At 46.3% G+C, this 22,305-nt stretch overlaps 1 protein-coding gene across 1 annotated transcript in view; it reads left to right on the top strand.

Annotated features, from left to right (window-relative positions):
• The window catches only part of LOC137528832 (adenosine deaminase domain-containing protein 2-like), a 43,193-nt gene that overhangs the window by 976 nt on the left and 19,912 nt on the right, over nucleotides 1-22,305 (top strand). The window contains exons 2-6 of the mRNA XM_068250455.1: nucleotides 8,658-8,780; nucleotides 11,444-11,591; nucleotides 16,053-16,217; nucleotides 19,091-19,299; nucleotides 20,921-21,155. Coding sequence (XP_068106556.1) covers nucleotides 8,658-8,780; nucleotides 11,444-11,591; nucleotides 16,053-16,217; nucleotides 19,091-19,299; nucleotides 20,921-21,155 — 880 coding nt within the window. The remainder of the gene's footprint in view (nucleotides 1-8,657; nucleotides 8,781-11,443; nucleotides 11,592-16,052; nucleotides 16,218-19,090; nucleotides 19,300-20,920; nucleotides 21,156-22,305) is intronic.

Below are 22,305 nucleotides of genomic sequence, written 5' to 3'. Positions count from 1 at the left end.
CCCAGCGATGAGTGTGATCACAAGATGGCGTGCATGCGCAGAAAATTTCAACCAGGCCATTGATTGCAAAATTCCAGAGGGGAGTGTGAAACTACAGCTTGGGACATTATCCTTGGAAGGCTCCCGGTTGTGGTTAGCATAGCAAACAAGACAGATCTGTTACTTCTCCCCTGTGAGGTTTGCGGTAGCGTATTTTGGATACTTACCTCGGGAGGGAGAAGCCTCTGGATCCTGGAGAGGCTTCGCCTGTCCTACTCAGTTAAGCTGATATAGCAATGAGACCCCCAAGTCGCATTGACCCACTCGGGCTCCGGTGCAAAAAGCAGATCCCGATCAGGTTCATGCTACTGCGCAGGTGCAGGTATCTCGCGTATCAGTAGCACACACCAGATTGGGCTTGGCTTTCGCCACCAGAGCCCGAGCGGGTCCGTGCTACTGTGCATGCCGTCGACAAGCGGTGTTTTGGGGGTCGCGGTGCTGGATGGAGCCAGTGGAGGACAGGGTATTGCCTTTTCCAGAATCCGAAGTCTTCCCCCTCCTGAGGTGAGTACCCCATAGTTTTTCCCTACAGATGGGCACATTTAGAACACCAGCATGTTCCACAGATAGCATGGTTAAAGAGGAGCTGTTAGGTATAAGGTCTCAGAGAAAATAAACACATATATCAGTAGCTAAAGATTGGCTGTACTTACATTACATATGCATTTCACTGTCCACGTTTGGATTTCGCAGAATTTGTATATAGTATATGCAGAGATAGATGCTCCTGACAGCTCATGGCAGGCTCCATGTTTTTCTGTCAAATGTGTCGTCATGTCCTGCCTGCTTCCTGATCACAGAAAAGCTCCTACTGAATAACACAGTGTGCAGTGAATATTAATGAGCCATGTGGCTAGGAACAATAGCTGACTCCTGCAGTGTACTCTGCCCGGAGATTTATCAGTGCTACGCGCTGGACTGATTACAAGCTGCTGTAACGTCTCATTAGCAGCCGAGGGGATGGCCCCAGAATGCTTTGCAGTTTAGTATGCGGCTTGCGTCCTCTTGGGTCTATAACAGCTTTGCTGATAAGCACACATCAAAGGTAACTGAGATTTTTATCTTCACTAATGCCTTTTTGGCTTCCTTCTAAACTGTTTAACACAGGAGAATAGAGGTTTAAATTAGCTTCTGCAGCCTGACAGTTACTCTTTAAGACACATTTTTATTATTGAAATATTTTTTACATTATTTATATAGCCAATGTTTGCACATAGTAAACCTTTCCTCTCCCTGATTTACATAATGCAATTTATCACAGGTGGCAACATTTTTAATCCTGTCAGGTGCAGTTCTGTGGAATGTTTATTTTTCAGGTTTCAAAAGCCATTACAAATAATGCCTGGTCTACCAGAATACTCTGGGAGAATTCTGCATAGGTAAACAGCCTAGGTTGTGACATCACTACTAGGGCAGGGCTACGTACCAATAGGCAGCAATATATAGATACAGGAAGTGTTTCTGAAACTGAAACCAGGAAAATCACCTTTAAAAGTGGGTATCTTGAATAATTTACTGCATTTTACTGTATGTCATTACAGTGCTTTTTTAAAGGGGTTCTGTGGGGGGAGAAGATAATAAAAACGGACACTTATCTGAGGCTTCTACCGGCCCCCTGCAGCTGTAATTTCCCACGCCGTCCTCCAACGATCCGCCGTTCCCCGCCGCCGGTCCCAGTATGATTCAGCATCTGAACCAACTGCGGCTGTGGCCACGCGTGTGGGAGCGAGCACGCGCATAAACTCCCGATGATGCACGCCGGATCAAGCACTATTGGTCTTTTTATTATTCGACTATTTACTATTCGATCGGCGGCGGGGAACCAAGGGTCATAAGTGGATGGCGCAGGACATGACAGCTGCAGGGGGCCGGTAGAAGCTCCTGATAAGTGAACCCCTTTAATGTAATTTTGCTTACGTTATAGTGCATTGAAGTCCTGGGGGTTAGGAAGGTTGACAAGAACCTGCAGCTGTTTATACGGTAGTGCCAGGGTCCTGGCCAGAGATTTACACACATTTCTACAGTGCAAAACTTAAGTTGATTTATAGTATAGTTATGCTTGCTTTTTCTTTCTTTTTTAATTTCTTTAAAGTGTACCTGAGATGACAGAAGTCTCCTGTTTTATACTTACCTGGGGATTCCTCCACCCCCCTTGAGCCCGATTGGTCCCTCACTGGCTCCCCGGGCTGCTCCTTTCCCCCACTGGGAGGCCCAGTACGCATGCCCGGCCTGGCGCCATACGCGCCTCAATCACGATCCTGTTGGCAGGAGCATTCTGCACTGAAGTATGCAGTAGTATAGGCACAGAACGCTTCCAGCTACATAAGCGCAACGGGGGAGTGCGTGCGTAGCCAACTGCGCAAGCGCGTCACGGCCAGAGTATGGACCATCCAGCGGGGGACAGGAGCAGCCTGGGGAGCCGGCAAGTGACCGAGCGGCCTCAAGGGGACTGGAGGAAGCCCCAGGTAAGTATAAAACCGGAGACCTCTTTGTCAGACAGAGGTGCCGAGTGTTGTTTGTTTTGCTAGATGCTGTAACTCCTCTTTCTATTGCCTGAGGAAGTGGGCACTGACCCGTGAAATGCGTTGCTTTGTTTTATGTGGAGTTCGTTAATAAATAGATAAATAGAATGTACAGTCGTGTTGTGTCTGCTTGGAGGAGGTAAGTCCACCACTGCCTCCTCTAATTACCAAATTTTTGGCTTTTAACCACTTTGTCCTCCTTGACGTATAAAACGTCAAGGAGGACAGGCGCGCTCCCGCGAATTCGGTAGCCCAGGAATCAATGTATCGGGCTATGGTGCCCGATCACTGATTCCTCTCCCCCACTGAAAAAGCGACAGCTTCTCTCGGAAGCTACGCTTTTTCTGAAGCTATGGTGACGTCATGTAAACAAAATCAAGATTGCCATCTTGTGGCCAAAAAGTAAAACTACAAGTAAAAGTAAAAAAACATTACAATACACAAATATTTCCCCAAATAAAACACTATTTATAGCCCACCCTCCCAAAAATGCCCACATAAAATGTTTAAAAAAAAAAAAACATTACTATAAAAAAAAAAAACACAAATATTTACCTAAGGGTCTAAACTTTTTAAATATCTATGTAAAGATGAAATATTTCTCTCTCTTTTTTTTTTTTTTAAGCTTGTAAATAGTGATGGATTGTCGCGATACATTGTGATAGGGACATAATTTAAACGGGGAAATAACCGTGACAAATGGGCAAATACAATACGTGGGTTTTAATTATGGAGGTATGCATTATTTTAAAACTATAATGGCTGAAAACTGACAAATAATGAATTTTTTCATTTTTTCTCTTATTCTTACTGTTAAAATGCATTTAAAGTAAGGTAGCTCTTAGCAAAATTTACCCCCCAAAGAAAGCCTAATTGGTGGCGGAAAAAAACAAGATATAGATCAGTTCATTGTGATAAGTATTGATAAAGTTATAGGCTAATGAATGGGAGGTGAACATTGCTCGGATGCATAAAGTGAAAACGACTGAGAGCTTAAGTGGTTAAGCTCCTTTAAAACCCCTTTATTCTTTTGGCGCCTCTGTTCTCTCCTATATAATATTGTATCCACCCTGGGTGGAGGGTTGCGACCCTTTCTACTATCTACAGAGAGTGACTTCTTATTCCTGAGTGAGGTCAGGATAATCTCCCCACCTGCCTATACAGTGGTTGCCTATTGGTGACCCATGCCTGTGAGTATAACAACTATTACTCTTTGTCATTACCCCCTTTGTCAATACATACTACACTATTGGGGTTCTTGGTGTTCCTCTGTTTATCTTTGTCTCAGGTGCTCTTCAAAGCCCTTTTATACTTGCAGGCACTTCCTGCGTTGCGTTATCCTATTTTACCGCAAGCGGCCTCAACAACAATAAAAGTCAGTGGAGACTTTCAGGGCCCGTTTCCACTATCGCAAATCCGCGTGCGTTGTCTGCATGCGGATTCGCATAGCCAATACAAGTGGATGGCCCTGTTTCCACTTGTCAGTAATCCTGAGCGATTTTCTGTGCAGGAGAAATCTGCACGGAAGAGCCCTCAGAATTTGCACGCCGCTATGCGAATCGCCGCTAATGTATTTAATAGGGAAATCGCATGCGGTCTTGGCATGTGTATTTTACAGCGATTTTGCATGCGATTTCGCATAGGAACTAATGTTAAATCACACAGGCAGTGACATGGTTAAAATCGCATCAATACTAACCTATGCGAAATCGCGCTAAAATACGCATGTGATTTAATCAGCGGGGAATTAGCGGCGATTCCGCACCGCACAAGTGGAAACGGGCCCTCACACTTATTGCATTCCGGTGCATTACATTCTGGTCGCATGGCCATTTTTGCTAAGAAGTGTAAAGAGGCCCCTGTGTGTTACACATAGTACTGTACTTCTCAATACTCTTTTGCTCTCTTTAGTTTTTACATTTCCAACCAGAAAAAAATGCAAAAATGTTGCATTGTTCCCAGTAAGAAAGTTGTGTTTCTCACAGTGAACTAAATTAAGTAAATTTTATAATCTAGCAAATTGAGAGATATTAAGGTATAAAAAAAAAACATATTAAAAATTATAGTATTGGACTGCAGTATGTGCATCTTCTGCATGGTGTTATTTCAACCACTACGTGGCAGCAGAACACCCAAACCAGTACAAGGCTAAGGGCCCGTTTCCACTATAGCGTTGCGGAATCACCGGCGAATCACCGCAGGCAAATCGCATGCGGGTGCGATTCCGCATGCGTTTTTTGCCGCGATTTCGCATGCGATTTCGCATAGGTAAGGCTGTATGCGAATTTAACCATGTCACTGCCTGTGTAAATTAACATTAATACCTATGCGAAATCGCGGCAAAAAATGCATGGGGAAAACGCATGCGATTTCCCTATTAAATACATTGCGTGCGATTCGCCTGCATTCCACACGCAGGCGAATTCTGAGGGCCCTACCCTGCAGATTTTTTCTGCACAGAAAAACGTGCGGGGAAACGCACAAGTGGAAACAGTCCCATCCACTTGTACTGACTGTGCGAATCCACATGCGGGCAACGCATGCGGATTCGCGATAGTGGAAACGGGCCCGACAGGCTCCATGATTTTGTTGCAAGCACTAGATTGTAGTAGAACACTGCCTGAGGTATGATGATCTGTACATCTTTCAGCTATTCCGACTTGTATCATTCAGTTACGTAAAGTGCATACCTAAATATTTAAAGAGACACTGAAGCAGGAAAAAAAAAATTAGGATAAACTGAATTGGTTGTGTAGTACGGATAATTACTAGAACATTAGTAGCAACGAAAATAGGCTCATATATATATTTTTAGTTAGGGCCCGTTCACACTGCACGCGTTTCCAGCCGCGTTTTGGAAACGCGTGCAGGTGGCCAAAACGCACGACATCAGACATTGCATAGAGTGCAATGTCTGATGTTCACACAGCATGCGTTCCGGACCTGTGCGGTCCGGGAACGCATGCTGCACGCAGATTTTACAAAAACGCGCGGCTGTCCCATTCACTTTTCAGTGATGGGATCAGCCACGCAACGCATACGAACGCGGACATGCGTGCGTTCGTACGCGTTGCGGTCCGCATGCGTTGCGGTCCGCATGCGTTGCGGTCCGCATTTTGTAGTCTGAACGGGCCCTTATATAGTATTTTGTTATAACATTGCATCATTCTCTAATACTTGCAGTTTACACAATACTCGGCATTCTAAATGATTTTACAGAGCAGGCCAGTTAACTATTGACCTGTCCTCTGCAGAGAAAAAGAAAATAAAGTGACTGACAGTAGAGATAACAAGCTTCAGAAGACTCTCTGCAACTTTGAAAGTCGTGGAGCCCAATAGCTCTTTTGCATAGATAACTGGAGTTTCTTAACTCTTCCTGTACTGGAAACAGTATTAGACTTATGTCTCTGCTCCTAATGTTTTATTTTTTAGCTGTACTACACATACAAATCCATATTATATATATTTTTTTGTTGCTTCTATGTCTCTTTAAAGAGACACTGAAGCGAAAAAAAAATTATGATATTATGATTTGTATGTGTAGCACAGCTAAGAAATAAAACATTAAGATCAGATACATCAGTCTAATTGTTTTCAGTACAGGAAGAGTTAAGAAACTCCAGTTGTTATCTCTATGCAAAAAAGCCATTGAGCCTGATTCACAAAGCGGTGCAAAGTGTTTGCACGCCTGTGAAAAGCCCTTTATCACTCCTAAACTCAGTTTAGGCATGATAAAATGAAACTTGCGCGAAGTTTCCACGCGTAAAGTTTTACGCGCGCAAACGCGTAATTCTGCGCAATGCGCCCATTAAACCCTATGGGCGCTGCGCGCGGAATTACGCGTTTGCGTGCATAAAACTTTGTGCGCGATAAAGAGCACAAATCGGTGCTAACTCAGCGGTGCAAAGGTTATCACTCCTAAAGTATTTTATCACCGCTTTGTGAATCAGGCCCATTGATCTCTACGACTTTCAAAGTCGTGGCGAAGGCTGTCTTCTGACTTTTTTATTATCTCACCTGTAAGTGAACAGTTTTCTTTTTCTCTGCCAGAGGAGAGGTCATTAGTTCACAGACTGCTCTGAAAAAATCATTTTGAATGCTGAGTGTTGTGTAATCTGCACATATTAGAGAATGATGCAATGTTAGAAAACACACTATATACCTGAAAATAAAAATATGAGAATATTTTTTTTTGCTGCTAATCTTCTAGTAATTATTCATAGTACACAACCAATTCATTATATCATATATTTTTTTTCGCTTCAGTGTCTCTTTAACTCTTTTGAGCATAAAAATAAGAAAAGGAACACAGCATAGTTATTTGTACGCTTGCCACTATATATACATGTTTATTCCATCATGTTGTTTGTCACCTCAGGGTATACATGTAATGAAAGTGCTGGGAAATGTAGGCACAGGGTAAAGCCAAAAAACGTCTCACCCTGCTCCTGCAAAAGTCCCGGCGGCGTAAAGTGCTATTTCCACCGCACGCCACCATGGACTCTGTGGTGAGACGTAATTTGGCTGTTGCTGGTGGCCGAATTATGCTGTTTTTAGGGTAATTTTGGCTCTGTGTTTTGGGGTGCCCAAATTACTGCCTGAGTACCACCATAGCCATAATTCACATTGCAGCCTATGGTGGCGCCTACTGCGCCCACATTTCCAGCATTGTATTTGCCTTACTTGACCTTAGGTACACTCAGGGCTGTGGAGTCGGTCCAAAAATCCACCGACTCCGACTCCTCAGTTTAGGATTCCACCGACTCCTCGACTCCGACTCCTCTAATTTGCATATTACAATTTTGTTGATTAAAAGTATGTAACATGAAATTCGTCTCTTAACTGCCAACGCTTAGGAATTTTACAAGACAACTGAAGTGAGAAGGATATGTAGACTACTATATTTATTCCCTTTAGACTAAAACTAGTCCTTGGTAAGAGTACTTGTAAAAGGTACAGACCGGAACAAAGAACATCTATCAGGCCCTAGGCAATGTAAGTGTGGGTACATGTAAGAATGATGTGCAGGTACTCTGCAGGGGAATGAGGAGATTGTAAACAGACAACACCTCTGTGTTCAATGTGCACAGCATTCTCAGTGGATTCCCTCCAGCTCTGTGGGGAGTGCATATGTAGAGTATAGTACTACTGTGTAACAAAGTAAACCTGAGACAGATGAAATTAAAGTTTTATACATACCTGGGGCTTCCTCCAGCCGCCTTCAGGATAATCAGTCCCTCGTTGTCCTCCTCCACCACCTGGATCTTCTGCTATGAGTCCAGGTACTTGAGCCAGTCGGGCGTAGTGCGCATGCACACACTCCGCCGCCAGGAGCATACTACACCTGTGCAGCACTATTGCACAGGTGCAGAATGTTCCTGGCTGTGGGAGCGGCATGTGGCCGGACAGCGCTGACTGGCTGAATTACCAGGACTCATAGCAGAAGATCCAGGTGGTGGAGGACAGCGAGGGACTGATTAGCCTGAAGGGGGCTGGAGGAAGCCCCAGGTATGTATAAAACTTTACTTTTCATCCGTCTCAGTTACCCTTTAATTTGTAGTCACCAAACCAAATTTTAACAACAAATCAAATTATTTGATTTCATCAGCAAAGGGAGTGCATACATTTGCATAAATCAGCATCAATGCAGAATTATTTCCATCTCGTTGACCATCTCTATTAGTGACACAGCTACACATCAGGCTTTATTCTTACAGCATAGATGTTATTTAGTATATATAAGAGATTCCTGTGTACACATCATATATACAGTCACAATCAGATATGTATATCTGACCTTAAAAATACGGGGACTGCTTTATTGAAGCAGCACAAGTAACTAATTTTGATTGGTTTATTTCATTTTTGTGGACTAAGCACAGCTATTACTGTATATATACTGTATATATACATTATTTTTAATGACTATTATCTGAGAAATAGAACATTTTATCATATTTTCTATTTTAATTACAGTTACAAATTCATTAGGAGTCGGAGTCGGTGCATTTTTTCCCGACTCCAGGCACCCAAAATTGCACGACTCCGACTCCACAGCCCTGGGTACACTTAAACTCACCTTTTTTTTCCCCCCAGAAAATACTGTGACACATCAGGAGCGATGTGCAGCTGTCACCATTAACACCTTCAACCACATTTTGTTGGACAGTGACTACAGCAAGCACAGGGCCAACCTAGCGGCTTTCATCCTGGAGAAAGGTAGGCGGTTACATAAAGTGAAGGGTCTGAAATCATTGAACCCACCAAATGCTGATAACTTGTGTAATCAGAACTTTTGTACAGGTAGTCTCTGATTAACGAACGAGATTGGGACTGTAGCTTAATTCTTAACCTTAATCCGTTCTTAAAGAGAACCTGAGGCGGGGTTCTTCCATCGCAATCCGCATACAGAGGCTGGGTCTGTCTATAGAGCCCAGCCTCTGTTGCTAGTTAGTTTCCTCCAAAGACCTCCCTGCGCTCAGCCAGACCCCATAAAACACAGCCGCGCAATGCGGCTGTGTTTACCTCATTAACGTCAGTCTCAGCTGCTCCCCCGCCTCCTGAATAGCTCCGGTCCCCACCCGCGTCCCTTCCCTCCAATCAGCAGGGAGGGAAGGGACGTGGGCGGGGACCGGAGCGATTCAGGAGGCGGGGGAGAGCGGAGACTGACATTAGTGAGATAAACAGAGCCGGCTGCGACACGCTGCATGTCGCCAGCGCGGCTGTGTTTTATGGGGTCTGACAGCGTGCAGAGGGTCTTTGGAGGAAACTAAATAGCAACAGAGGCTGGGCTCTATAGGCATCTGATTGCAATGGAAGAACCCCACCTCGGGTTCTCTTTAAGTTAGAACACTGTTCCACCTCAGTCGTCTGTGCCTCCTTTGTGTCCCCCATTGCCTCCAGTGTCCCCTTATATGCTTCTCTGTCCCCTTCTGTGCCTTTCTGTCCTTATCTGGCCCTCGCTTTAGAACTATCTCTACCAGGACCGCCAGGCACATGAACTTCTTCCCCCAAACAGTCCTGGCCCTCAGCTCTGCCTCCACCTTCACCAAACTCTGTAACCCCCACTGCGATAGCAATACAATCTGTAACTAACGTCATGTAATTGCGATCCACCCTGTGTTGTGTAAATTGTCCTATGTACGTATTCCATTCACCTGTGTTATGTGTATCCAAATTGTATTTGCTGTGCTGTACGTGCCAAAAACAATTCCTTATACAACACCCCTTACTTGGTGAATAAAATGTATTCTGATCTGTCTGCTTCTGTGCCTTTTTGTCCACTTCTGTTCATCTGTAGCCCTCTATTCCTCTTTGTCCCATTCTGTGCCTCTTTGTCCTTCTCTATGCCTCTCTGTCCCCTCCTGTGTTTTTGTCCTCCTCTGTGCCTTTTTGTCCCCAGCCTTGCTCTCTCCGTAGCAGCAGCACTGAACTCACCTTCTAGTCCAGCTCTGTCCATCTAACCACTCCACCTCCTGCACCCACTAATGCATTGCTTGGCTTCCTTTTTGTCACATGACATGCATGAAGAAAGACTATGCACAAGAGCAAACCGGTGGCGGAGACTTGGTTTGATGGTGAGCTCTGCAACTATTCTGATACGGATGACGCATGCTGGGACACTGGGGAAGTTTGAAGCTGCTCCTTCAAACTTCTTCCACATGTAAATTACGTCATTGTGACGGGATCAGGCCATTCGTATTGGGGAGTCTTTCGTAAGTCAAGCGCTCATAACTCAGGGTGGGGGGGGTTAACCGTAATGTATATCTCAACAGTGTGGTTCCGTGCAGAAAGACTTGGCTCCTGTTGGCTCCTGACCAGGGGTCTCAAACTCAATTTACCTGGGGGGCCGCAGGAGGCAAAGTCTGGATGAGGCTGGGCCGCATAAGGAATTTCACAATCGCGGCGCGTCGCCGCCTCTGCCCGCCCCTCTCACTCTTCGTTCACAGAGAGGGGCGGGGAGAGGCGGCGATCCGTGCAGCGATTGTCGTCATGAGGGGCAGAGCTGAAGCTGAAAGCTCTGCCCCTTCCACGAAATGCCGGCGGATTGCCCCCCCGGGCGATTTGGGGGCTCTGCAGCCCTCGTTTAGCGGTGGGGATGCGGCGGATTACTTGGGAGCACTGAAGCAAACTATAAGGAAGCTTTTGCCGGCGAGGGCCACAAAATATTGTATCGAGGGCCGCAACTGGCCCGCGGGCCGCAAGTTTGAGACCCCTGCCCCTGACAGTCTTCATTCTTTTAAGTGCATTTTCCAACACCTAACACCTAACTCTGACAAACATTAGCCAAAGTTACTGATGACATTTGCAGGTTGTGCGATATAGTGGCCTGTCAGTTTGACAATTAGACTGAGTAAGCCACACCCACTAAGATTTCAAATTATGTTTTGTCTGTTCCTTAAAGGGTACCTTAAGTGAATAACATACGCCTGTTAAACTTACCTAGGGCTTCTTTCAGCCCTTGAAGTTCTCATGGTCTCTTGTAGTCTCTTGCTCCGTTCAACAGCAGCATCCTTCTGAAAGTTGGCTGACTCAGCCAGTCGGGGGCTACTGCGCATTGGCAGCCCAGGCCGCGCACCTCATTGATCGTGCTTCGGGAGCCAGGAATGTACCGAGCATGTGTAGTTTCAATTTTTACGAACTACGCAAGCACAGAACACTCCCAGCCACGGGAGCCTGATCAGGAGGCCACTGAGGCTTTTCAGAGGAGCGCAGAATGACAGGGAGGGCACAGAAGGACTACATTGGCCTGGAAGAAGCCCCAGGTAAGTTAAACTGGCCACTTTTATTTCGCTTCAGGTTTATTTCAAGGAGTGAGGTCTGTCCTTGGCTGTCCTTCATGATAATATCAGTAAATGTTTTACTTCCTGACTTCTCCACAGATGTTCCCGGTGCAGAAGTGGACATTGATAACTATGAGTTGGTGGCTTTAGGAACTGGGTACACTTGGTATCAGGGCTGGCAGGAATACCAGGGTCTTCTAGTTCATGATAGCCATGCATTGGTGGTGGCAAGAAGAGCTTTACTAAGGTGAGATGTAATAGGTTATGCTTTTCTTTCTTCTTATTTATTTTATTGTGACACACAGAAACATCACTAGCAAAGAAAAGAGAAAAGAGTCTCATTTTTATTTTCAGTTATTCAACTTTTTTTTTTTTTAATAACATTGCATTATTCTCTAATATATGCAGTTTAAAAATAACACTCTGCAATTTAAAGTATGAAAGAGATCAGAGCTAATGACCCTTTGAACTTTGCTGTAGTAAAATCTCGCACTCCCATGCACGACTGCAGGACTTCACTAGAGCTGCCCCCATCCTGTGGAACTCTCTCCCACTGCCCATCAGGCTCGCTCCCACCTTCAACACCTTCAAAAAAGCACTCAAAACTCCCAAGGAGGCCTACATCAACTCAACACTGCCCTAATCCTTTCTGCCAATAACTTCTTGCTGCACCCCCTCCTTTTGTGTCACCAACCCCTCCCTCTAGATTGTAAGCCTTTGGCAGGGCCCTTTCCCTTTTGTGTATCATACTTGACTGTGTGCACTTTACCCAGAATTTGGAACTTGTTACCACTACCACTCCAGTTTATGATCTGGCATTGTACTACTGTCTGCATTGTGTTGTGTATCTTTTTGCTATTACCTGTATTTAGTTGTATCTATTGTCTATTACCTCTATTGTTCTGTCACCCCTGTTATCATTGTCTGTAACCTTATTTATTGTACAGCTCTGCGTAATATGTTGGCGCTATATAAATCTAATAAATAATAATAATAATAACAGTGAGAGACAGGTTGAGATAAGTGCTTCAGAAAACAGCACTGTAGCCCACCCAAGTTGGTTCAAAGAGCTCAGAGAAGCTCTTTTGCATAGATAACTGAAGTTTCTTAACTCTTCCTGTACTGGAAACAATATGAGACTCCTATCTCTACTACTGATGTTCTATTTCTTAGCTGTACTACACATACAGATCATTATCTCATACAGATCATCATAAGTTTATTTTCACTTCAGATTCTCTTTAATGTTTATTATGACCCTAAGGAGAAAATGAGCAACGCTGAGCTTTCCTGCTGTTCACTGAAGCCACCCATTACATTAAAAGACCTTTCAAAATGATGTTTTTGTTCCAAAGATGTATGCTGGAGAAGTCTTACTTTTACTAAGAATCTTAGGCCCGGTTCACACTTGCGGTGGCCCTCCGGAATCGCCGTGCCGGAGCCGCACCGCCTGCAGAACGGACGGAACGGACGCACGGCATAGCAATTAAAGCCTATGCGTCCGTTCACATGGGTCCGTTCTGCAGAACCGGAGCCGGACCGGATCCGGGCCGGATCCGGACTCCGGCCTCCGTTCCAACATGCGCTATTTTTTCATCCGGCCCCTCCGGCAGCCGTATCCGGGGCGGAGCCGGACTGCACCATCCGGCCAATATAAACAAATGGGAACCGGAGGCCGCACAACACACTGGCTGAGAAATCCGGATCTTCTACCCCACTTCCTATGCGGATTTTTGCGGCGATATTGGCTGGGGACACATGGGCAAGCATTTTGGAGTGGAGCAGCACGAGCTGGAGGTGTTGGCAGGATGTTGGCAGCATGTCGGAGGTGGAGGTGAGTGCTAAACAGCAGAGGGCCTGATTCCACAGGTCCCCCTTCTGCTGACCTCCCAGACCCCAACATTTTTTTTTTTTTTTTACGTATATTTTGCCAAACTGATCCGGATCGCATCCTGATTGCCACCTGATGCAACCTGACCGGATCCGGATCGGATCCGGATCAGAACCGTACGGTTCCGATCCGGATCCGGTCCGGATCCGGTCAGGTCATCCGGTCCGTTTGGCAAACAACCGCTAATGTGAACCGGGCCTAAGGAGGACCCTCAGTGTAGGCCGGTTTTAAACATATTTTTTGCGTTGCAGTTAGGAGGCGATCCTCCTGCCACATCCATTACAACGCAAAAAATAACATATGAACCTGCGGCAGAGTGTGCCGACAGTATTATTTACATAGCCCCGCCCCCGCTCAGTGACGTACTCCCTGCTGGGCAGACAGTATGTCACTGGGATTCCCATCGGTCAGTGCTTGTGCGCTGCTCCGCACCACGCTCCGTCATTTACACTACCTGCATCGCCCATAGATATTACCCCAAGCACTGTGCATTAAGCGTGGTGCTTACGGTAACTCGTTGCCCTTGCGCAGCGCAAGGGACCACAATATGTGTGAAAGTCTCCATAGAATTTCATTACTTTTGCAGCAAAATACGGTAACGCAACACAGGTTTAACCTGCATGTGTAAAAGGGGCTTCAAGAAACCCGAGGTAAGAGAAAATACGTTTGCTACTTCTCTAAGGGTTCTTTCACACTACAGGCAGCAGTAAAAGGCTAAAACGCTGCGTTTTGGCTGCTGGCGATTTTAAGGCGTTTAACGCCAATACATTAGTATCAATTGTAATGAGAAACGCCGCGGTCAGCCCTAAAAAAGCTCCTGGGAGCGTTGAAACGCAACGCTCCAAAACGCAACGTTAGATGTGAAAGGTAAAATGAAAGTCTATGGACTTTCATTTTACCCAGGAAAACGCCAACTTCGGCCGTGGCGTTAAAACGCCGAAAAAGCCCTCTGGTGTGAAAGGGCCCTTAGTAGAAGTAAACCTCTGGATCTAGAGGCCTCCCACATTTTCCTCGAGGTCGCTGCCTGGGACCCTCTGAAAGATATCAAGCTACTTTCACACATGGGGGTTCAGTGTTCTCCCCAGGCTCTTTTAGCCGGGTGCTCCACCCGGCTAGATTTAATGACCACCCGGCTGTCATCGGCTCACCTCCTCCTATGCTGTTGCCCTGCATTTTCAACTCTCCCCACCCGGCTACTTTTTCATGCCACCCGGCTACTATTTCATGCCACCCGGCTAGAAAAAAATTCTGGGGAGAACACTGGGGGTTGATTCACTATAACAAGCAGCATGCCTTATCAGAGTAGCATTGTATGCCTGCTAATTGGCAATGACGAGAGCTCCACTTGTCCTGATAAGGTGTCTTAACTCTGATAAAGCATGTTAACGATAAGGCGCACTTTTTTATAGTGAATCATCCCCTAGGTGCAGTGCATTTTGCGTGCAGCAGAAGAGCATTCCACATCACACCGCACCACTGCATGCAGATTTGTCACTGCGGCAGATGGCTTTGACAGGGAAATCTGCATGCCCCCGAGCACTTACACCAGTGACGTCAAATGTCACTTGCGTCTGTCCCCTCACGTGTCACGAACACACTTTCAGGCAGTCACTTGACTGCTATGTGTGCAGCACTGATACTGCACCAGTATATAAAGATTGTTGTAAAGCTATTGACTCCAACGCAATTGTGTGCCTAGTGGTACCGCTCGGCAACACACTGCTGAGTCTTTGTGGATCAAAGCACTTGTTTTGCATTGCGATGCATCGTAGCAATACATAGCCACTTTTATTGCGGGTTCCAACCATGTGGTTGCAAACTAGGTTGGGCAAGAACCAAGAGGAGTCTGTCGTGCAGCAAAGGGGTAAAGTATTTATGCAGGGGGTACATGTGCACTGCAGGGACAGTGGCCGAGGATTTCCCTCGCACACCGTTACCTCCATGCTCCCAATTAACCATGGCCAACTTTTTGCAGCATGTCTGATACAATCGACCAATTTTGGCCTGAAATTGGTAGAATTGTCAATAGTTATGGAATTGAATGGTCGATCGGCCGCCAAACTGGTAGATCAGTGTTCTCCCCAGGCTCTTTTAGCCTGGTGCTCCACCTGGCAAATTTTGGTGGGCACCCGGCTGTCCCCGGCTTGCCTCCTAATCCTCCACCTATGGTGTAAGCAGAGTTGTACAGAGAAGCACCGACACTGCATTTCTGTGTTGCGCCCCACCCGGCTACTTTTTCATGCCACCCAGCTGTAAAAAAAATTCTGGGGAGAACACTGTAGATGTTTGGCCACCTTTAATTATTCACGTAGATGTCTTTGCCTTGAAGCACAAACATCTCAGTTTTAATTCCCAGCCTGGACACTACCTGCATGGAGTTCTTATGGTCTCCCCGTATGTATAAAGCTGTCCTCCCCCCAGCTCAAAAACATACTGGTAGGCTAACTGGCTGTTTTGTACAACTGCCTCTGTAGAATGTGGACCTTAGACTTTGAGTCCTAGTGAAAGACAATGGCCATTATTCAATTTACTTTTTCCCAAGTTTTCTCCGCTGTGATATTTTCACCCCGTATCAATAAAATGCCTTTTAGGCACCTTCTAGTAAGAACATATTTTGACAGTAATTTTTCAACTCCCTTTTGGTACTTTTTCAATTGCAGAGTGCTGAAATGTTATTCTAAATAGAAGATGAAAAATTATCTCCTAGGAGAGAACTCAGGAGAAACGCCTAATTGTAGATGGGCCATTATAGTGATATCCGTAAAGCACAGGGCTAGATTTGCATAATAACATAATTTTTTTCCCTTTTTTTCACAGATACTTGTATAAAGAAATCAAAATGTATTACAGCAATCTGCCGGGTGCTCGGGATAGGTGCATATTCTGTCCTTCTCAGGAGAGCCAGGCACTGGTGCTCAAGCCTGGAATCTTCCTCCATCTCTATCTAAACAACATCCCACCAGGAGCTGCACAGTCACACCTGTGAGTTGCCCATACCTGACTAGTCTGGTTATATAAGCAGAAGTCATGTGCAGAGCTCATACGGTGATCACTAGAGGCATTTGGGAAAGGGTGGTAGGAGCAGTAAAGAAGATCAGTCATTACTATGCTTAAAGGGAAGGCCTGAGCCAATAAAAAATATATATATTTGCTTCCGTTGGGCTTCCTCCAGCCCCCTAGCAGCTGTCCTGTGCCCTCACCGTAGCTCTGCTCCCAGCCGCTGGCCCGGGGCCGCCTCTGGTGTAGAAGCCGACCTTGCCCGGTTGGCCTCTACTGTGCCTGTGCAAGCGCCGCTGTCAATCATGCTGATGTCATCTGTACTGCACAGGTGCAGTAGCTCTGCGCCCACGCAGAACACTCCAGACAACATCAACGCAACCGAGAGCAGCTCCCACACAGGTGCAGTAGATGCGCGTTGGCACCTACACTGGAGGGGACCCCGGGCCGGCGGCTGGAAGCAGAGCTGCAGCGAAGGACATGTTAGCTGCCACGGGCTGGGAGAAGACACAAGTAAGTACCGTATATCTTTTTTCGTTTTTATCAAGCTCGGATCTTTCCTTTGAAGCAAACCTGCACATTTAGATACTTTCCTCGAGGGGGAGGCCTCTGGATCCTAAAGAGGCTTCACCTGTCCTTGTACGCCAGCCAGAGGATCTGTACTAAGAAAAAACGCCCCTGGGGGGTACTCACCTTGGGAGGGGTAGGTCTCTGGATCCTGTCGAGGCTTCCCCCTGACCTCCTCCGTTCCACGGTGGTCTTGCTGCAGGTCCAGAAACGGACATCATGTAAATATTTACCTTCACGGCTCCAGTGCAGTAGCAGCTCTCGGCTCCAAAATAGGTGGAAATAACCGATCCCCGTCGGGGGCCTGCACAGTAGAGTGGACCCGACTGAGATTGGCTATTTCCGAGTGGAGAGCCACAACAGTGCCCCCGCTGGAACAGGGAAAGGTAAATCTTGCACAAATTGTCGGCTGTGCATTCCCTGGGCCAGAGCGAGACCGCCGTGGGACGGAGGAGGACGGGGGAAGCCTCGATAGGATCCAACAGCTCCCCCCAAAGTGAGTAATAGGCATGTTTTCTTAGTGCAAAGGAAAAAAAATATTGCAATATGAGTTCTGCACCCATCCAAATGAGTTTTCTTCAATTATCTGAAAATGAGTCTATGATGTACTGAACATACTTAAATTCAAATGTTGCTTCCCCAGGGCTTTCTCTTTCTCGGCAAAGGATAGGCTGCCGGAAGGTGTTTAGACAGCAGAGCACATACTACATTTTCCAAAATTACTTGGGCTGTACAAATGCCTTGTCAATGTAATATAACATCTGGTTCATTCAGCTCCCTATGAAAAAAATAAGAATAATCTTTTTAATATTTTAAATACTAGCTTGTTATCAGGATTGTTTGCAAAGCCAGACAACATTTTTATGTACCATATGTTTCGCTCCATACAATGCACTCTCCCCCAAACACCCCCCCCCCCCCCACCACCACCACCACCACCCAAAAAATGTGTGTATGGGGAGATCTGTACGTACATCTGCACCTTCCCTCCCACACTGTCTCTCCGGTACCCCCAAGCTAATGTCAACCCTTGTAGTCCCTGCAGAGTAAAGTTGCATTAGAGCGTATCACCTCTCTAGTTGGCACGCTCCGAGCCCTGTGTTGTGTCCTATCTCCTGGCTTGTGTCAACACTGGACCTTCCAATCTGTGTCCCTGTGCAGCAATATTAATGGCGGTTAGTGTATCAACTCCATATTGCTGGCACTTAGTACATCAACCTCCATGTTACATGTCACTTTAAGTATGCTTTAAAGGGGTTTTGTGGATGTAAAATAAAACAAAAAGTGTCACTTACCTGGGGCTTCCACCGGCCCCCTGCAGCTATTAAGCCCCACGCCGTCACTGAAGCCTCTGCTGTTCGTCGCCGCTGGTGACCAGCTAATTATACATCTAACTAGACTATTAGTTCTGCTGCCGCGCGTCCTCGCTCCCACGCGCGTCATCGGGAGCTTACTACGCAGGTACAGTACGAAGTTTACTGGTACTGAGCCTGCGCAGTAAGCTCCCGATGACGCGTGCGGGAGCAAGGACGTGCACGGCTGCGCAGCTGCAGAGCTATTGGTCTAGTTAGACAAATAATTAGCTGGTCACCGGCAGCGACGAACGGCAGAGGCTTCAGTGACGGCGTGGGACTTAATAGCTGCAGGGGGCCGGTAGAAACCAATTTTTTCGTTTTATTTTACACCCCACAGAACCCCTGTAAAGCAAACCTATAGTGAGACAAAAAAAGTCACATACTTACCTATGTAAAAGGAAGCCTCTGGATCCTATTGAGACCTCTGTTTCTTTTTGGTGCCCTTGTTTCAGCGCCGTTCCCCGGCGAAGTTATGCCTCCTTCCGGGAGCACGTGTCTCTGCGTGCTCCTGAAGATGGGTGGCACCATACTGCACATGAACGTGCTTGCACATACTCAGTAGGGAGCCCGCCTATCTTCAGAGGCTCAGTAGAATTCAGAAGCTTCCCTCTCCATAGGCAAGTATCTGATTATTTTTTCTTTTCCTCCCTTCAGTTTTACTTTCTCAAGAATGACTGATGGCATTGCTGCATATGCGGCATTTGCGAGCAGCTGTAGTATCAATTTTACGGCACTTGGGCAGCACTGGACCTTATTTACTAACATCTGAGCTGGCAACAGTTGCCCAAACAGTTTTCTACAGCATGACAATTGGAAAGTAGTCCACATCCGTCTCCGAACCACTATATGGACAGCTTGGTTTGGGTGCTAATACAGTTGTACAGGTTCTCAGGGTGTCTTCATGGCTGTGGTAATGTGTTTTACTCTCTATCCTAGTTCTTGGATGGAACGGACCACAGCACCTCTGAGCATCCATGCTAAGGGATCTCTGCGCCTGCTGTCTAACTGCCCCCCCAGTGTGCTGGCCGCACGTGTGTGCTCCATGTCTGCCACGGACAAGCTGCTGAGATGGAATGTTCTCGGGGTCCAGGGAGCTCTGCTAAGCCACATCATGGAGCCGCTGTATATAACCAGCCTTGTAATAGGTACGGTGTGCTGTGCATGTGTGTCCAGTGTGGTTTCTTTGCTATAGCCGTTATTCAGTCTATAATGTAATGTCCTCTTTCAGCCCTGTGTACGCCAACATATCATTTTCATTTATAAAACACGCTTTGCATTGCATATGTTTCTTCAATTCACGATGTGGACTCTTAGGGCTGGTGCACACCAGAGCGGTTCTGCAGCGTTTTTTAAAACGCTTGCAGGTGGGAAACTGCTTGGCTAATGAAAGTGAATGGGATGGTGCACACCAGAGCGGCTTGTTTTTTCCAGAAACGCAAACGCCCGGGCTGCAGCATTTGTTGGATTTCTGAGGCGTTTCTGCCTTCAATGTTAAGTATAGGAAAAACGCAAAACGCTGTGAAAAACGCCAGATCAGAGTGGTTTTCCAGGTGTTTTTGTTACAAAAGCTGTTCAGTAACAGCTTTACTGTAACAATATATGACATCTGCTACACAAAAACGCTCCAAAAAATGCTTGGCATGTTTAGAAAACCGCTCTAAACATGCCTATGAATCGCTCTGAAATTTGCTTCAAAAACCTCTAGCGTTTTGCAGATCTGCTAGAGGTTTTTGGTGTGCACTAGCCCTCAGAAAGCTGTTCAGGATTGGTAATCATCGGTGTCGGACTGGGAGCTGGAAAAGCTGAGGAAATCCACTTGCTGGCCAAGCAGCAGTAATGCGTTGCTGCTCACAGTGAAGACTTGCTGCAGGTTTCTATTGGAAGTGATAACACAGGGTTACTGCTGCTTGGCCAGCAGGTGGGTTTCCTCAGTTTTCCACCTCCCAGTCCGACACCGGTAATCTGACAACCTGAAGTACAAGTCCACTTCAGAGTAAACCTGTAATGGAAATAAGAGCCCCTGGAGAAAACTTGCCTCTGGAGGGAGAAGCCCTTTGATCCTAAAGATGACCCCGACTTCCGCAGCAAAGGGTATCCAGCTCAGGACCCCCCACCTGAAGAACCCCTAATGAGACTTCCCTGTCTCCCTCCATCAGCCTGATCCAGTGCTGGCAGCGCAGAGGAGAAGATGGCCACAATATTTATATTTGCGGAGTAGCACCTCTCCGCTCGGACTCCGGCGAAAATAGCGCCTATGCAGTAAAGGAGACTCAACCGGGCTCAGCTATTTCCGCTTGAACCTGAGCGGACAGCCGCTACTGTGCAGATGTAAATATGGCCATCTTCTCGTGAGGGCTGCCAACGCTGGATCGGGCAATAGGACGGAGGTAGGTAAGCCTCATTAGGATCCAGAGGCTTCCCTCTCCTGAGGTAAGTACTCCGCAGGGGCTCTTTTTTTTTTTTTTTTCTTTTTTTTTTTTTTTTTTCTGCTACAGGTTTACTTTAAAGGAAACCTGAAGTGAGAGGTTTATAGAGGCTACCATATTTATTTCCTTTTAAACTGTACCAGTTATCTGGCAGTCCTGATGATCTCTTTGGCTGCAGCAGTATCCGAATCACACACCACAAACAAGCCTGCAGCTAGTCTAGTCAGACTTCAGTCAGAGCACTTCATTTACATGCTTGTTTAGGAGCTATGGCTAAAAGTACAGCTATCCTTTCTTTTTGTTTTTTTAGTATGACTGAGACTGTTGCTTGTGTAAACAGGTGCCACAGGACACCAGAGAGAGGACCTCTCTCAAATTGTTTTGGAACGACTGAAGGCTCCTCTGGATTTGTCCTTGTTTCCGGCCTATACCATGCACCGTCCTTTTTTGTTTCTCGGGCCAGAAATCAACAGCAAACAGCCACCGGCGATTCATCCCAACCACAGCTTTAACTGGTCCAAAGGAGATGAGAGTGTGGAGGTTGTAGATGGAAGCATCGGGAGACCCGTGGACAGGTGAGAAGATCTACTGTGGAGTAGAGCGAAGAAACTAGATTGAGATCAAATGAGAACCTTGGCCAGTCACTTTCTTCTGGTTGTGTTGCTCTCAGGGTTTGACCACACTATGTGGTTCAATCCTCAGTATTGCCTCCAAACCATTGCTGACTGCTGTTCTGCATGTGCAGTTTAATGCATATAACTGATTGGGGCCTCACATCCAGCTTACAAAGTTTCTGCAAATTAGAAACTGTGACCAAGAATTGAACTTCATCCCAATCAATAGCTGATACCCCCTTTTACATGAGAAATCTATTCCTTTTCACAAACGGATCTTTAGGGGGCTGCCAAAAAAGCAAGCAGCTGCCAGCAGTACAAATGTCACCATGTGATAAATGTAAATCAGGGAGAGGAAAGCTTTTACAATGGGCAAACATTGACTAAATCATCCTATATAAAAAAACCTAACTGTCCCTGCGTACTCCTGTCCATGCTCTTTGCTACTGTGCACGTGGACAACCGTTGGGACAGGAAGACGGGGATATGTGCGCGGCGGGTGTGGGCGCGCATAAGCACTGAAATGCAACGGTGGCAGCGTTAAGAAATAGAAAGGACGCTAGTTTATACATGATTATTGTAAAAATTAAGCACTTTTTTATTACATTATTTTCACTGGAGTTCCTCTTTAAGGCCTCTTGCACACTGCAAGTGATTCCGATTCAGATTCCGCTTTTTAATCAGTTTTTACAGCCGATTCAGATTCAGATTTGCAGTGTGCAGGGAGCAAACTTCAAATCAGAATCTGAATCGGAAGTAAAAACTGATTAAAAAGCGGAATCTGAATCGGAATCACTTGCAGTGTGCAAGAGGCCTTAAGAGGCTCAGTGCCTGAGTAAATATAATAGATTTATACATACCTTGGGTTTCCTCCAACCCCATCAGCTCGGATCGCTCCCATGCCGCCATCCTCCGCCTTCTCTATCGCCGATACCAGGTCTCGTAACTTCGGCCAGTTTTACGTATTCGCAGGGGCTCCGTCCATCTCGCCGGTGCCTGTATTACGCATGTGCCTGGCCGGAGCTACGAGACCCGTTACCGACGATAGAGAAGGTGAGGGACGGCGGCGTGGGAGCGATCCGAGCGGATGGGGCTGGAGGAAGTCCCAGGT

Source organism: Hyperolius riggenbachi, chromosome 8 (assembly GCF_040937935.1).
Source record: "Hyperolius riggenbachi isolate aHypRig1 chromosome 8, aHypRig1.pri, whole genome shotgun sequence".
NCBI classification, from domain to species: domain Eukaryota; kingdom Metazoa; phylum Chordata; class Amphibia; order Anura; family Hyperoliidae; genus Hyperolius; species Hyperolius riggenbachi.
This window is presented reverse-complemented; position numbering and strand designations above follow the sequence as displayed.